This window comes from Manis pentadactyla, chromosome 12, assembly GCF_030020395.1.
Source record: "Manis pentadactyla isolate mManPen7 chromosome 12, mManPen7.hap1, whole genome shotgun sequence".
NCBI classification, from domain to species: domain Eukaryota; kingdom Metazoa; phylum Chordata; class Mammalia; order Pholidota; family Manidae; genus Manis; species Manis pentadactyla.
The window spans coordinates 92538515-92555695 of NC_080030.1; the positions used below are offsets into that span (position 1 = coordinate 92538515).

At 33.6% G+C, this 17181-nt stretch overlaps 1 protein-coding gene across 3 annotated transcripts in view; it reads right to left on the bottom strand.

Moving 5' to 3' along the window:
• Positions 1 to 17181, bottom strand: part of RNGTT (RNA guanylyltransferase and 5'-phosphatase) — a 264552-nt gene that overhangs the window by 163942 nt on the left and 83429 nt on the right. For 2 of the 3 annotated variants that reach the window (XM_036912190.2, XM_036912189.2), the window contains exons 9-11: positions 14931 to 15066; positions 5886 to 5957; positions 371 to 535 (exon numbers count right to left, since the gene is read on the bottom strand). In XM_036912190.2, coding sequence (XP_036768085.2) covers positions 371 to 535; positions 5886 to 5957; positions 14931 to 15066 — 373 coding nt within the window. The remainder of the gene's footprint in view (positions 1 to 370; positions 536 to 5885; positions 5958 to 14930; positions 15067 to 17181) is intronic. The other variant, XM_036912191.2, reaches the window with a different exon arrangement.

Genomic DNA, 17181 nt, shown 5'->3' on the forward strand with positions numbered 1-17181 from the left:
TGTGTGCGTGTGTGTGTATACACATGTAAATGAATTTTTTAGTATGACCATGTGCCAAACACTGGTGAGCTTTAAAGGCATAACATGGTTTTCACTCTCTAATTCTACAATGTAGATAGCATTTTTAAAAACATAATGCAGACCAAGCTATGAATCAAAAGCTTTTATGAGAGACAAGAAAGTAACCAAATTTAAGTTCCATCACTGAGAATCTAACTAAAGAGAAGACATGGAATAATACATGTCTGCCTAGAATAGTACTATATTCAAGTAATTTCTAGAAAAATCAAGACAAGTGGGCAGTAAAATATTCAAATTCCTCTCACAAACTGAATTACGTACACTGTACGTACTAATTAGAAAACTTTACCTTTCTTGAAGTATAGATGTCAAAAAATGGCTTGTTTCTGACACTGAATGGTTCCCGTGTTTTGTCAATGAGCCCAGTCTTCATTTTTTCATGTCGAGGATTTATTATTTCTCGTTCTATACACTGCAGACGAATATTAAAATCACAATCTCCAACTGGCTGTGCCTGAATTAAATGAAACAATTATTTAAATTTCAACACTAAAAACTACTTTATCAGCATAATTATCATGGCTGTCAATTGTACATAGCAGTCTAGATAAACAGCATTCTTAGTAATTGTCCAATGCATAGCCTGTACAACCATACATGCCAGTCCTGATAATTAACTTGACTAATTAAGCATACTTAAACACACATATAGAGTTATTTTAAAATTATAAATGTATAAAAGAGTATGGGAAAGAAGTATAAATGTACTCTAATACAAATTGATATAAAGTTTTCACATATGAAGTAAAGTATTAATATACTCACTAATCATTTGCATTTATTTATATGAATTAGTATAACCTGTAAAAAAAACTAAAATAACATAATTCAGGTGTATGAGCAAATAAAACATCAAAATAAGCAAGTCACCTATAAAATTTTTTTGTTGTTTAAAGTAGTAACCCTTACACATATCAATAAGTAGATATTTAGCAAATACTTTCTCAACTCTGAAAACAATATAGACTAAAGCTTACATAATATATTCAATTATACAGTTGTAAAAGCCTCTTCTCTCTCATACATACACACACACATATATATATACATCTCCCATACATATATACAGTATACTATATGGTATAAAAATATGGCATATATGATTTGAACCATGAAATAAAGAGTATATATACAGTTTTGTATGAATTGAAGGTGGGGGCTTGCACTGTCCTAATGGTAAACACAGATAGAGCTATAAAACATCATCTGAGTGACAATAATTGTCTAAATTAGTAGCATCATCTCAATGGCATACCAAGTATGCCACCTCTTCTTTACTTTACAATTGGACACACTTCCATGCATTCTTCCAGTCTGTCTTATTCCTCTTCTCTAATTCATATTACTCAACCTAACATTTATCCAACCTAATGTTTACAAAGAGATGTTAGAACATTAAATATGCCTCAAGGATGATTTTCTCAACTGCAGAAGGATGATAATTTTGATACTCAGGAAAGACTAAGGAGCAAGACAAAGTGGGCAGCTAGGTATAAAGTACAATGAATATACTCCCTTTACATAAAGGCATACAACTGTTCGTAAAAGGTATTATTGAGGAAATGCCAATAAATATCCACAGTGTCCATTTACAATCTTTTCCATGTAACCTACATCATATATAAAATTGAACAATTGAAAATGGTAGGCTTATTTATTAGGAGTAGTAGGTGAATTCAGACCCCTGTGAAAATCAAAGCGGAACAGTGGAACAAGTGAGCTCTTTTTCCTTTTTTTTAGAAAGAAACTAAAAAGCCAAACTGCTAAAAATATATATAAGGGATCTAAATTCCCTCCTGGGGAATTTAAAACATACATAAATTCACCAAAACAATAAGAAAAGATCGAAAGCAAGTTCACCTTCAAATCTATGCTGCCTATCATAAAGGAAGTTCTCAACAGATAGGTGTTGAAACTGTGAATAGACTACAGGAAGCACTCAACAATGAGTGACTAACTGGCCTCTCTGTTTTGAGTTCTTTCTCACTTCAGAACACTACCCATGCTGTCACTGGAGTTAGCTTTCAAAACAATAGAAGTGTGATCATATCATTATAACCAAGACCTATCAACAAAGCCCTATGACATACAGAACTAAGCTAAAATACATTATTCAAGTAATGTGGCCCACTACTCACCAATCCATTCTCATTTCCTGCTGTCCCACATCTTGTCACACATCTAGTATGCTAAAATCATCTAATGTTCCTGACTCCAAGACTCTATACTTCAAAATCAATCTGTGTCACTTTGTCTGCAAGTCCATGCTTCAATGGCTTGACTCTACCGAGGGTAAACTGGAATGATTTCATCTTTCTAGTACCTCTCATAATTCTGTATCTCTCATGTACTTCTGTTGTTAGAGTTATGATGATTGTAATTATTTCATTACATTTATATTCTCATCCATAAGACCAGTGGTCTGAAAAATTCTTTTGATTTTGTACCCAGACTAAACACATACCCTAACAAATGTTTATAATACCAGAATATTAATTTTTAAAGAATTGCACCGCATATAAGGCAGACAAAAATCAGATAAATAAACTACAAAAATAAACAGAAAGTTCTATTTTCCTCCCAAATTCCCAATGAACTGCTGCAGAACTGGCCTTTTTTGGAGGCCAGTTCACTAAATTACAAATTCCCTGAAGGCCAGAAATTTTATCTTATTCATCTGGGTATACCTAATACCAAGAACAATTCTTAATATATAAAAGGTGACTAACGAAATTCTTGCTGGACAACATAATAAACAGAAGAACTGAAAAGTTTTTATTATTTTAAGAGTTTTTTCTAATAGTGACCTTGGTTTGGCAACTCAGAATAAACTGGCTAACAATCAATGAAAGCTCCATAGTAAATTAAACCAATAAATATCATGCCTTCCATTATAAGTATAACCTATAGCAGAAATGTGAAAAAATGTGATTTTAAAATATATGAAATATGGTAAACAGGCACTCAATATTTACTGATTGAATGAATGATTATAGACCTAGAGATGAAAGGCATAACTTATTTTTACGGAGGCATATTTAATGTAGTAAAAATATGAATGAATTTCCAAAACAACACAAAAGCACAAACTTTGATATGGTCTAACAAGTTTGACTTCATTACAATGAAAATTTTCTGTGGATCAATAGATACTAATTTTGGAAAAGATACGGTCTTTCACATATAAAACCAAGAAAGCACTGGAATTCAGAAACAGTAACTAATTCCTACACATTAAGAAGAAAAAAAGATTGACAACCAAATAGAAAAATAAGATTATTTGAACTTGAAATTAAATCTCAATGGAAAATCCAAACAATTAAAAATAAACATATGAAATATGATCAACTTCATTAGTAATCAAGGAAAAACAAATTAAAACAAGATGAGATACCATATCATACACATCCAATTGGCAAAATTTGTAAGTCTGACATACTAACTGTAGCAAATTGGTACAACTACGTCTGAGAGGAATTTAGCTAATAAAGCTTAAGTTGCCATTTATAATCAGAATCTCAATAATGCAGGGGTGACAGGCCGTACTTTGTAAAACACTTTCTAGGTGATTGCAAAAGATGGAAAATCATCCTAAAGATACTCTGCACTATGCACAAGGTAAATACATAAAACTCTTCAATGCCATAGTAGCATCACAGCAAAATATGGAAACCCAAATGTCCATCAAAAGGAAACAAGGTAGTTCTGTACATTTACAGACTCTAATACTCAACAGTAGTTAAAATGAATGAACTAAAACTATACATATTAACACAGATAAAGCTCAACAAAATAATGTGGAGCAAATGTTGGGTACCACAGTATGGTATGATATTTATACGGCACTAGAAACCTTACAGAAGAATACTACACATTTTATGGACACACACACAAATAGTAAAAGTATTAAATACACTTATGAGAATAATAAACACCAAATTCAGGGTAGAAGACGTTTCTGAGTAAGAGGGTTGAGAATAGAATGAGAGACGTGTGCGCAAGGAAGTTCTATGGGATCTATAAAGATTTATTTCTTATTAAAAAGACAGTTGAGTAAAAATATGATAGAATGTTAAAGTTTCAACAAATCTGCTGGTTAGTACATGAGTATTACTTATACTATACTATTCTCTATACTTCTGCATATGCTGCATTTTTATATTTTTATAAAGAATTAGGAGGCTGTTGAGAAAGACAAACACCATATGATTTCACTTATATGTGGAATCTAAAAAAAAAAAAAATGAACAAAACATTGCTGTCTCATAGAAATGGAGAAGTGACTGGCAGTTCCCATGGGAGAGGGGTAGGGCTGGGCTAGTGAAATAGGTGAAGGGGATAAAGGAGCACAAAATCTCAGGCATAATATAAGTTAGTCACAAGGACAAAAGTACAGCACAGAGAATATAGTAATTGTTCTGTAACATCTTTCTATGTTGACAGCTAACTACACTAGTTGGGGGTAAGCATTTAATAATGTAGGTAACTCAAATCACTATGTTCTATACTTGAAACCAGTATAATGTTGTATATCAACTATACTTCAATTTTTTTTAATGGAAAAAAAATTGTTTTAATAAAAAATCAGAAGGCTGTTGTCTAAAAGTGCTCATGCCAAGAAATGAACATATATTAAAGCAGAGCTTGGATATCAAAAGGCAAAGGAGACAGCGCCCCTGCCCCACATTCACAAAGAAACAAGGCCACCCCCAACCCTTTATGTCTCATTATGGACCAATGAACATGATTCTAAGACCTGCGATAAGAGTTGGCCAATTCTGGGAACCATTACTTTCGAGGACTACAGTAGTCACAAACATAACAAAATTAAAATTTGGTGGTTTCTGACCTTGAGTTTATTAAACTTGAAACTCTGTTTGAAATACAGAAATTCAACAAAATTTGAGATATGTACATTCAAGATTTCCAAGAAAAACTCCTTTTGGGTAATCTGGACTAATGTGATCCTGAATCTTAACACTGCAATTTAAAATACACACTCCAAAAAAGAACTTTCTAAAACTTTTGTTATAAATCTTCAAAACCTTAAAACTTAAAACAACACTTTTAATTCCAGAATTCTTAATTGCTTTCGGTCTAATTTGAATGCTAAGTGACTATGCAATTTGAATAATATATGTCTGGGGGAATGATTATACCTTTCCATAGATGTACACTTTTCAAAGTGCTTCTTGCATTTACAGAAGTCATCACATACTGCCTAAATAATTTAGACACTCATACTATAATTAAACATGAACAGGCAAACAGATTTTTGGCTAGTCTAAAACTGTAGGAAATGGGTAGAGAATATAATTCCTATTTTTTGATATCTATTTACAACAAGGAATTTTATATTTTAAGTTTCCTGCCTGTACTCATGAATAACATATTTGTGCCTCCAAGTCATACATTCAATATTCATAAGCAGTTCCTCTCTTTTTTTTTTTTAAGTGACAAACAGTAATAAAATTCGGGGAATTTTTTTTAATTGACTACAGGATAACTAAAGTCAAGAAGCTTCCATTTTACAAAATGCTATCTTATTTTGTCACAATTAAACTGTTTTTCATTATGTACTTGAAGTACCTAAAGAATCTAAAGACAAAGAAATGTGCAAAATATTAGGAAATAAAGAAAAGGAGATGTAAAAGTATTAACATGAAGATATAAAATGAGTAACTTTTCTGAAAGAGCCCCAATTTTTCTTTCCTACTATCTCTAAAGTAGTGACACTTTTTGTCTGTTAAAAACATATTAGCTCAGTGACAATTTTTATTTTATAAATTATAAGAGATACTTACATTGAATTTAATTATGTCATATATCAAATATCTAGGAACAGCCTGTCCATTTACTCTGTCAATAATCATTTCCTTGAAAGAGAAAAAAAAGATAAGTTTCTTCATACTTAATAGCAACTTCTTTAATTTGATTGAAATGTAACATACACAGAGAAAGCACATAAATCATAAACACGCCTGATGAAATTTCAAAGTTATCATAGTTACATCTGGATCAAAATCAACAGACTGTCAGTACCCCAAAAATCCCCATCATGAATTTATTCTGAATTGAAATGAAATCATACAATATCACCTTATTCTATTTTTTTAATATGTGAATTACTATTCTTCACTTTGTTTTATAATTGAATTACTAAGCAACTATTACTATAAAGAGACTAGAAATTTTAATCCCAAGTATGAGGGGCATTTTTTAAAATAATTTTGTTGGATCATTATTGCTTTAAATTTTGTGATATGCCAGTTACTTTAATCATAAAATCTACAGCTATGAATGGTACCTATATATGACTCCCATGTGACCCATATGGTCTTCCATGGTTCCATGTCCCTCTATCATGACCAAAGGGAACAGACCAGAGAATATGTTATCATACATCACAGCCGTGACGTGAAGAGAATTTAAATTCTGCAGGCGGACAGAAAAGAGATAATGTACACTGAAAGATCGTAACAGGCATATAATACAGTATTTTATAAATTTTAATTCTTAATGACAGGTTTTGACCTGAAGTTATTTTTCTGTTCTCAAGTTTTCCCTAGGAAACTAAGCAGGTTTTTATCTAATTTCATGACAGAGAATCCAAACACAACCATCTAAAACCATCCAAAAAACTCACTGATTTAGGACAAATATATCTTGTTTTAAGAAACTATAACTAATTAAATTCTTTCTTGAATATGTATTTGTTAGGCTACAGATATTTATTTACAGTTATCATAATGAGCACAATATATGACATAAATTAAATCACCTGCATTATTTTAAAGTGTTTACTGAAATATTTTTATTTAAATACTTGTAGTATCTGAGACTTTTATAAGCCAACAAGGTGGTACGAAAAACAGGTTTCAGTTCATTTTTCTTTTCAATAATGTCTGCTTTTAAATCAAATGGACTTCCAGACTCAGCAGACAGCACAGAATTTCCCTCCCAAATTACCTGATGAAATGAGCACAAGCATATCTTTCTTTAAACATTAAAAAAAAAAAGGGAAAATTTACTATCAGCAAAACAAGTAAAGTAAAAAGGAATAAGTAAAAAGGAATAAACAAACGAGGAAGCTCTTTAAAGTGGCAGCAACAGAAACCACCAAGATTCTGGTAAAACAGAAAAGCACAACAAGGTTCAGCTCTGAACCCACCAAACCCCCTCAGTCCTACTTGTAAGATGACAAGTTCTTGATAATTGTCACTATCACACTCAAATATAGATAGAAGCAAACTCAGTGGTTATTCTTATCTTCTTTTCCCTCTTCTGATTAAGACTAATTAAAAATAGCAGAACACTCACTCTTTCTGCCTGATGTAAATGCTCCTGGACTCACACTGAATTGGAGAAATAATCTGAGCATTACTGGAATAAAATATGGCTCCCAACTAGCTGAAGAAAACATTCGCCAAAAGTTTTTACAAGAGAACAGAACTCAGGGATTCTAACAAAGACCCAATACCTAGGCTGAGCTCTTTCCAATGACCCCTCACCACACTGTTCCCTTTCCCATAGCTGCCATAATTGCCCTAGGCTATAGAAAAGTAGGTAAAAGTAAAATACATAATCTTAAAACTTAGTTAAGAAAGTTGGAACCATTGTACACTGCTGCTAGAACTGTAAAATGGTGCAACCATTACAGAGAGTAGAATGGCAGTTCCCTCAAAAAATTAAAGAATTGACTGTATGATCCAGCAATCCCACTTAAGAGTCTATATCGCAAAGAACTGAAATCATGGTTTTAAAGAGATATTTGCACACCCATATTTACAGCAGCATTATTCTGATAGCTAAGAGATGGAAGTAACTCAAATGACCATCGAACAGGATAAATGTGGTATGTACATACAGTGAAGTATTATTCAGCCTTAGGAAGGAGGGAAATCTGTCACATTCTACAACATGGATAAACCTTGAGGACATTATGCTAGGTGAAATTAGCCAGTCACAAAAAAAATAATCCTAATATTATATGATTTTACTTAGGTGAAGTACCTAAAATAGTTCAATTCATAGAAATAGAAAATAAAAGAGTTGTCACCATGGGTTGTGGGTGCTGGGAAGCTGTTTAATAGCTATAGAGTTTCAGTTTCACAGGATAAAAAAGTTCTGGAGATCTGTTGCACAACAATGTGCATATACTTAACACTAGTGGAATGTATCCTTAAAAATGGTTAAGATGGGAAATCTTATGTGTTTTTTACCACAATTATGAATAGTTTTTTTCATAAAATCAAATTTAGAATGAAAACAGACTTCCTCTTCCAACCAACATGGGGAAACGGACTAATTAACCCTTCTACCTAAAACAACTAAAGATGTGGACAAAATATATGAGACAATGACTTTCAAGGCACTGGACATCCAGCAACAAAAGACAGTAATCCCTATGAGACTGTAAATAAACTGTATGAGTCTTACAATTGTCCCAGCTTATTGCCCAAAGAGTTTCCAGGCTTTGATGTAGGCAGAGGGATCCCACATGGAGCCCAGCAGACTCCCTGAGTTGGAAAAATGGAATAGTTTGTATAAGGGAGGCTCATGAGGCTATAGTTCTCAGGGCAGAGCATCAGAGAGGGAGACAGAGAGAGAGAACTCCAGAGACCCGAAGACAGAACCCCATGAATATTTAGCAGCACATGCATGTGAGGAAACTACTCAACACCAGGCACAGAACCACACGAAAGTTCAATTCAACCAAACCAGGGACTGATACAAGTTTGGGAATAATGTCTGTTCTTACCAGCCAGATTAGAAAATCTCATAACTCACAGAGCATTGAGTGCTCAGAAGGATCTTGTCTCCTAGTGGAGAATAATTATCCCAATATAAAGACTGCTTTAGTCCACCTAACAAATCTTAAAAGCAAGACTTGAAAGGTATAAACTAATTCCAAGTAAATTAACGGCATCTCAGAACAAAGCTCAAGAATAGTTACAGGAATATTATAGCTCAAAAATATTAAGCCCCCAATAAGGTAAAAATCAAAATGTCTGGTATCCAATCAAAATTTAACAGGTTTGCAAAGGGGCAAAAATATACAACCCATAAAGAGGAGAAAAATCCATCAAAAAAGGCCCAAAACTGAGAGAGATCTTAGAGTTAGCATGCAAGAACATTGACAGCTTATTATAACAGTATCCCATATATTCAAAGGTTTAGAGACATAAAAGATTCTAAATTAATTTGCAGAAATGAAAACTACAAGTGGTGAAAAATACTGCAGTTGGGACGAACAACAATTTAGACACTGCAAAAGAAAAAACTAGTGAATTTGAAGACACAGCCATAGAAACTGTCCAAAATGAAACACCGAGAGAAAAAAGTTGTCATTTTTTTAATAAAAAGACCATTAATAATTAAATTTCCAAACATGAAAGAGTAGAAATAATGGCAAAAAAAATTATTATTTTTGATGAAAATTGTAATCCTACAGATAAAAATGTTCAACAATGTTCTAAGCATAAGAACCCTGAAAGCACATCAAAGCACTTTAACTTTATATCTCTCAAGAATTTGTTAGAAATTACTCCATTGTCTTTTGGTATTAAATATTGGTGTGGAGAAATCTGAAGATTGAATCCTTCATTATGGGCCCCACCAAAAAAAATTCCTGCATGTCTGACTTTCCTATCCTCTGAACTTTACTCCACTCCCTTTAGTTGAAGTCCCCACACACACACACCCTTCTGCCTACCCATCCAAGATTTCCTGAGCCAAAAGTATGTATTAGGCATAGCTTTAAGTTTGGAGAAATTAAGCATATAGTCTGTATCTTCAAGGAAGGAGAGTAAAATATGTAAGTAGATAGGTCCAATGACGAGTTACAGTTTTAATGATAGATGGCCATATATAATGATCAGGTAGCTTACTGTCTAAACCAGGATATTACTGAGAGTGAAAAAGATTATTATTAACTATACTAAGACAACAGGTGTACAACTACACTGTTCCAGCCAAATAAGGACATATGGTATATGTCTAAGAAGGAGTAGTTATTTCTACTTGAAGAGTAAGAGAAAGGTTTGAAAATAAGGTGTGTGAACCATTAGTTGAATCCTGAAAAACGCAGGGGGTATTTTCTAGGAGGACATAAAGAAGACTCAAAATTAAATTGCATAGGTGAAACCTACAAATCTAATGTGAAAAATACTGTAGTTGCCGTTCATCTCCATTTGGACAGGCCAAATGGTACTACAAAAGCATGAAAAAAAATGGTCTGGGGTAAATTGACCAAAGCTCAGTATAGGTGGAACTTATCGTACACGGGCTCACAACCAAAGATGGTGATAAAGACTTAAGCACATAAAGACACAGATACAAAGAATATTTCATTGAGTAGTTTGGCTTTCATGCTATGGGAAGTAGGAAACAATTGAAAGATTTTAATGAGAGGAAGAAATTAACTGTTCTCTGCGAAACCTGTGGGCCTTCAAAGCATATCTCAAAGGTAACCCACCCTTTGAAATCCTTGCAGATAAGGCCCACTGGGTTGTAATTATCACTGTCCACCTAGGTGATGAAATGTTCTAGAATTAGACAGCAGTAATAGTTGCACAATCTTGTGAATCAAATAAAAGCCACTGAATTGTATACCTTAAAATGATGAAAATCATAGTATGTAAGTTATATATTTCAATTTTTTTTAATATAACTAAATTTTAAAAAAGGAAATCCTAAAATCAGTTCTTCGGATTTAAGGAAAATGATGAAATCCCAGATACAAAGCATATATTAAATGTCAGCTATGTACATATTGATTATATACATTCTATAAAAATAGGCACAACAAAATGACTGAAAAGAAATACACCAAAATGTCAAAATGTATTCTTTTCTTCAGTTGAATTTTTCTACTTTCTAAAACTTTAGAAATGAGCATGCATATTCCTTTATAAAAAATTAACAGCTGAAAAGACATGCCATTTTCCCAAGATTCAGCCATTAACTTTAATGATTAACTGCTATATCCTCCTCTTAGCGCCAATATAAAATTGACTGAATTTCACTGAGTTGTTTCAAGTGAATTAATGCCTTATTTCTACACTCCTATTTTCCACATTTTATGGGTCAAAGAACATAATTTAGAGAGCACAACAAAAGCTTCAATTCTCATATCTGACAGCCAGACAATTAGGTAGTTTGAGTTATTCTTGGATTTGGAATTTTACAAAAACAATTTGCAAATGAAAATGTAGAAGAAACAGGAAACTACACAGAACTGTTTTTAATTAACTAACTGGAAAAACAGATATGGCAACTAAAATTCTGGTCCAAGTAAACTGACATCATGAATCATATTGCTATTTTAAAACCTCACAAAAGTCTATTATACTGCTCTCAGTTATCCAAGTGTAGGGCAGGAAGAAAAAATAGTATTGCGAAGTTAAATCGCAGATGGTTAAATATCTAATTTTTAAGCATTATTTCCTACCTATGATGCCCTCAGCCCAGGACCAACAAAAATCTCTTTCCATAGAAATCTTTCTATATTGAATACCAATTCCCTGTAAAACATCTTTAGTTCCTAACTAATGAGATGTCATTTATTTCTCCTCTAAACCACTACAGTACTTGTATTAAATACCAATCTTCAGGTTATTGTTTTATCTGATGGTCCCCCCCATCCTTATCAATCATTCTCCACCCCTATCCAATGACGTAAAACGTCTCAAGGATCTCAACTTCTAAGTAATAATGTCTGCACTCCTGACATAGCATAACTTGAACGTGATATGCACTCAAAACTACTAGTTCAATTAAAAGCTATTCCTAAACTTTGGCAAATGCTTTAACTTAAAAGTCTTTTTCTTCCTTTTATTAATTTTAATGCTAAAAATACTTTAAGTATAAAGTGACAAAAATAAAATGTTCTTGCTACTCCCATGAACTACCAGAGCTGCCACACTGGCTCTGCAGTTTATGTACAGCACAACCACAGGGGTGACAGTCACCTCAGCTGCGATAAGAATGGCACACCTTGGAGATATGCGAACAACTCTTCCAACCTTACACAATGGCTCTGTCAACCATACACATAACAAAAGGTTATGTATATATGTGCATGCCACATAGATGACATGCATATGCCATTTATTAGAAAATGATACTTTACTACACACACAGCCATAGGAGTGAACATTTACTAGTAGCCCCAGGGAGTACACAATATAGATAACTCTTAGTTTTGTGACTCGATAGCTACTCTGCTCAGTCTCTGTATTCCACTCAGTCCCCATCCCACTATACCACCATCTTTCCTCTTTTCTAATCTTTAGTACCTGTTCACAGTCACATCCTCTCTACCGGGACTCCTGCCATCACACAATATGACCCATTTAATACTTTCCTTGACCTCATTTCCACAGCTCTTCTTCATGCAACCTCAACCTCTCACTCTCTCTGGGCCATATCTATCTTGAAACCTCATCACCTAGAATTAAACCTCAGAAGTAACTAACTCAAACATCCCATTATCCAATCACAGTGTTCCAACCTAAATATTGGTTTACCCACACTCCAATATTTAGCTGGTAAATAAAAACAAAGCACATGGCAAGGGGGCAACAAGCATTCAGGTGATTTGGAATTCCCTCTGTTAAACAAATAAATACATATTTTACATAAGTGATTTTCATTAGGATAATTCTATCATTGGGAGTTTAAGTGGACATTCATAAGCCAGTCCCTAAGGACCCAATGTCTATCAATACAAACCAGAAATAGAGGATAAATTTCATCTTAAAGACATGATTACAAATTCCAGAGAATATTAGCAGATATAATTCAATCTGGCTCATGAAAAGAGTTCAATATTGAAGACTAGTATCCCTGTAGAAAGGAGACCTGAACTATGGGAAGTTATAATAACGTTGTAGAGCCCCTGTCTCCGCCAAAGAAAGTCAGTGAAGGTGTGGCGGGAAGCTAACCCATACAACCAAACACAACACACAGAATGGTGAATGGTCTGGAGACAAACCTACTATAAATTATTCTCCAGAGTAAAATAGAAACTTATTTTTATACAGTGTAACATACTACTCTAGCCTAATTTCTCAATCAAATTGCCTGTCTGTCTAAATGCTAAAGAAGAGAGCAAAATCTAAGTGGCACACCTCAGAATAGACAGGACGCTAAATTGTATGCTAAAGTCATTGAATTTAAATAAATCTAAAACTACCACTGGAAGATCAAAATATTAATGGAATGGGAAAATGAATCATGAAAGAAATAATTGATATAAAGGAAGCTAGTACATAGTAAAAATTATATATCCAATTAAAAAGGAAAAATAGGGGATTAGCTGAATGGTGCTGCACCAAGAGTTTAGATATTTGGAAATAAATAAAACTGTACCCCTATCTTATTCCTTTTATCAAAATGTATTTCAGATAAATCAAATACTTAAATATACAAATAAGCCATAAAAGCACTAAAAGGAAACACAGGTAGTATAATAATTCTGAAGTGAAAAATATCCCTTTCTTAAAATAACACGAAAGCCAAATATTAAAAACCAAAGTATTTATAACTTTACCTAGATAAACTTACCTACATAAATGTAAACTTGTTTCACAGAAACACCAGAAAAAGTAAAAATACATTTTTTTCAAATATGTGTCATAAAGTAATACCCCAATAGATAAATACTCATAAAAAATGAACACCCAATAGAAAAATGTATAAAGGATTTCAACAGGCAACTCACAGAAGAAATACAGTAACTTATAAAGAAGTGATCAAATGTTAAACCTCATTAACATTTCACATAAATGCAAAAAAATAAACATTTATTTCACAATGTGAGAGACACTGTTATCAGTACTTTATAAACTATCCAACTTGATCTTCACAACAACACCAACAACTAAGTACTGTTATTAGCCTCACTTGACTACAGATGAGGAAAGTGAGTAAATTATATAAAGTCCCTGAGGTAATAACTGATGGAGTCAGTCAAGCACCATCAGTTAGTTGTAGCTTTTCACCACTGTCCTATACTGTTCCTTAAATGGAAAACTCTTTTTACCCCTCATCAAATTAGAAAATATTAAATTTTCAAAACCCAGTGTTATAACAGCAAGAAAGCCTCTACACATGGTTGGGAGAATTCTACATGTGCTCAACTTCTCTGGAAAGAAGTGTGGCAATTATACAGGCCAATATTCAAAATGGGCATGCCCTCAAATCCAGCATAGTGAACATAGAAAGGCTGGTGCCATCCCTTAGTTGTATCACTGCTCTTGCAGTCCAAGTGTTACTGTTACCAATGACTTCCTGGCCACCACTGTCACTCTCCCATGGGTATGTAACTCAGGCAAGGCCTTTAGAGTCTTCGCTGGGACTGACATATGAATGTTAGGAGGGAAAGTTCTCTTTCCGACTGGGCTGCCGTGCAACTTGCTTCCCATGTGGAAAGGGCCTTCATGCAGAATGAGACCAAACAGAAAAGTAAAACAAAGAAAGAGAAAGACAGAGGCTGGCCAATATCACATAATTAAAATTCAATTGACAAGTATAATAATAAAATAAAACTAGTTTTTTTCAACAAAAATTTTTTTCAATCACAAACAAAAGAAATTAAGATTTAATTTTGTTCATTTACCCTCTATACCCAAGGCAATGATCAAGTGACAGGAAGTACAGGTTAAGAGATAAATGGAATTAAACATGCTAATAAAAACTAGATTCCAGTCTTTATATATTAATTATACCTCACTTTTTTAAAAAACTTTAACTGGATTATAAATTTCCTATTTAATAAAAATACACATTTACTTGCAAAAAAATGGCAATAGTGAATTTTTTTAAAAAGCTAAAATATGACTTACCCCATCCAAGAGAGTATTTGATAAATGTATGCGGAGATCTTTACGAAATGGAAATTCCAGATTTGAAACATGAAACACAGAATTATCTCTATCAATCATAAAAACTTCATTTGTGCCATCAATCAACATCATATATCTGTTTAAATGAAACATTGAAAAGGTAATATTAACAGTACAATTCAACAACAGGGTCATAAGGAAGAACAGTTAAATTTTTTTATTAGACTTACAAATAGCTGCATGAAAGAAATAATGTTCACTAGAACCCCCACACCCATCATTCAGATTAAAATACCTCAAATAACACTTTTTTAATTATTTTTTGCTTCCTATAAAAAACACAAGGTATAGAGAAATTCAAGTTTTTTATGGGAACAATGTGATGTTCACAAGCAACCTGATGACCCAACTTATGAGAGAATAGTTCTCTAATTTTTATTAGGTCTTAAACATAAAAGTTTACAAAACACACTCAGATATGTATGCAATGATTGCATTTTATTGACCAAAGAACTATACAACTTAGGTATTAGTTTCTCCACTTTGCAGCAGAAAAAAAGAGAGAAAATAAGTGATTTGCAAATGGCCAGACCTCAAATTACCCAATGCTCTTTCTATCACACTACAGTTAGCGAAACAGTTAGCCCCTGTCTGTGAATCAATATTATGGTACAGCCAGGTATCACCACTTAAGGTACAATTATCATTCATTACTTTAAAATTAATATATTTTTAAATATCATCTCACGAGTATTTTTATGAGCCCTTATCTTCTTAGAGCCAACCAACTGATGGGAGAGCTTTTACATTTTAAAATGCATCATCCTTTAAATGGTCAAGTTATGATCACTGATTCGCCATCAGTGGGTCATCAAGAACAGAGCTCTACTTCACATCATATATAGAAATAAAGTCCACATGGATTCCAGGACATGAAATCACAGACTGACAGGCTATGCTACCAAATGGATAATGGCAAGATTTGGGGTAAAAATGGAGACCATATCCAGATACCAAACTATTCCAAGAATGAGAGAAAACTGACAGCAATAAATTAGACAGTTAAAAGGCATGAAGTCTCAAAAGAACAGAATTACTTTGGTACGATATTTTTGTTTGCTGTTAAATGAAAGAGTGGAAGCAAATAGTCTGGATGTACCACTGAGAATGGAGGAGACTCCTGACCAACCTGCCCAACCTCCTACCCATCAGGTGTGTCGGAAAAAAGAATCAACAATCGAAAGATGGAGCTGAATCAATGAATTAAGTTAAGGCCAAAGGCAGAAGAAGCATTAAATGAAGAGATGGAAGCTACCTTTGTATACGGCAGCTAATATAATGGAGGGTGAATTGTTTCCCATAAACAAGTGTTCTAAGGAGCAAGTAGACACGTGTAAGACAGAAGAGGAGAGAAATGGGAGAGCTGATGAAGGTAACAGAAGTGTGCGACGACAGGCTGAAGAGAAGCATGGAAGACCAAAGGGGTTTACATTTTGATACTGGATTGGAAGCCTGCTGTCCCTAGTGGTTTCAAATAACTAGCACCAGCAAATTAATGTTTTTGAAATAATGAGTACCAGCAAACCCTTGGGGAGGAGATGGATAGCTCAGGCCCTTGCTACACATTGAAACAGCAATAGACCTAGTAGATGGGGATTGCAGAGACTCAGGTTTCACAAGGAAATAAAAAATCAGTCTCAGTCTGGACTGAATGTGCATCTGAGAGACTCCTAGACCAACTGCCAGGCCAGCAGGCTGGCAGACAACAGGAATACTTAGTTCCCAAAGCCTTCCTGTACATGCTATTCAAAAGCAGCAATTCCTGGTGGATAGGGAGAATCTAGGCTTCTTGAAAGAAGTCATCCTTGCCCTGGGTTGTGTTCCAAAGATAATTTAAATCAACAGAAGGAAAGGTCAAATAAAAAGCAACTGTGATACCTTCTATGAAAATGATATTGAAGACAATCCATCACGTTGTTTAAGGACTGAGTCTAGCATTTTACAAAGCTTAGTATTTACTTGAAAAAGTATTTAATGACAAAATAAGTTAGGAAAATACTGTATCGTTCTCTAAAAAAGTCAAGACACATATTGAGAATATTTAAGGTCAAGAGAAAACATGTCTAAGTCTACCTATCTTATTTTAATCCATTGTTCCTAAACTTAATCCTGATACTATTAATATTCAGCAGAATTAGTGTTCTACATTTACAATTTGAGTGACCTGACTCATGCTAATAAATTTTAGAGT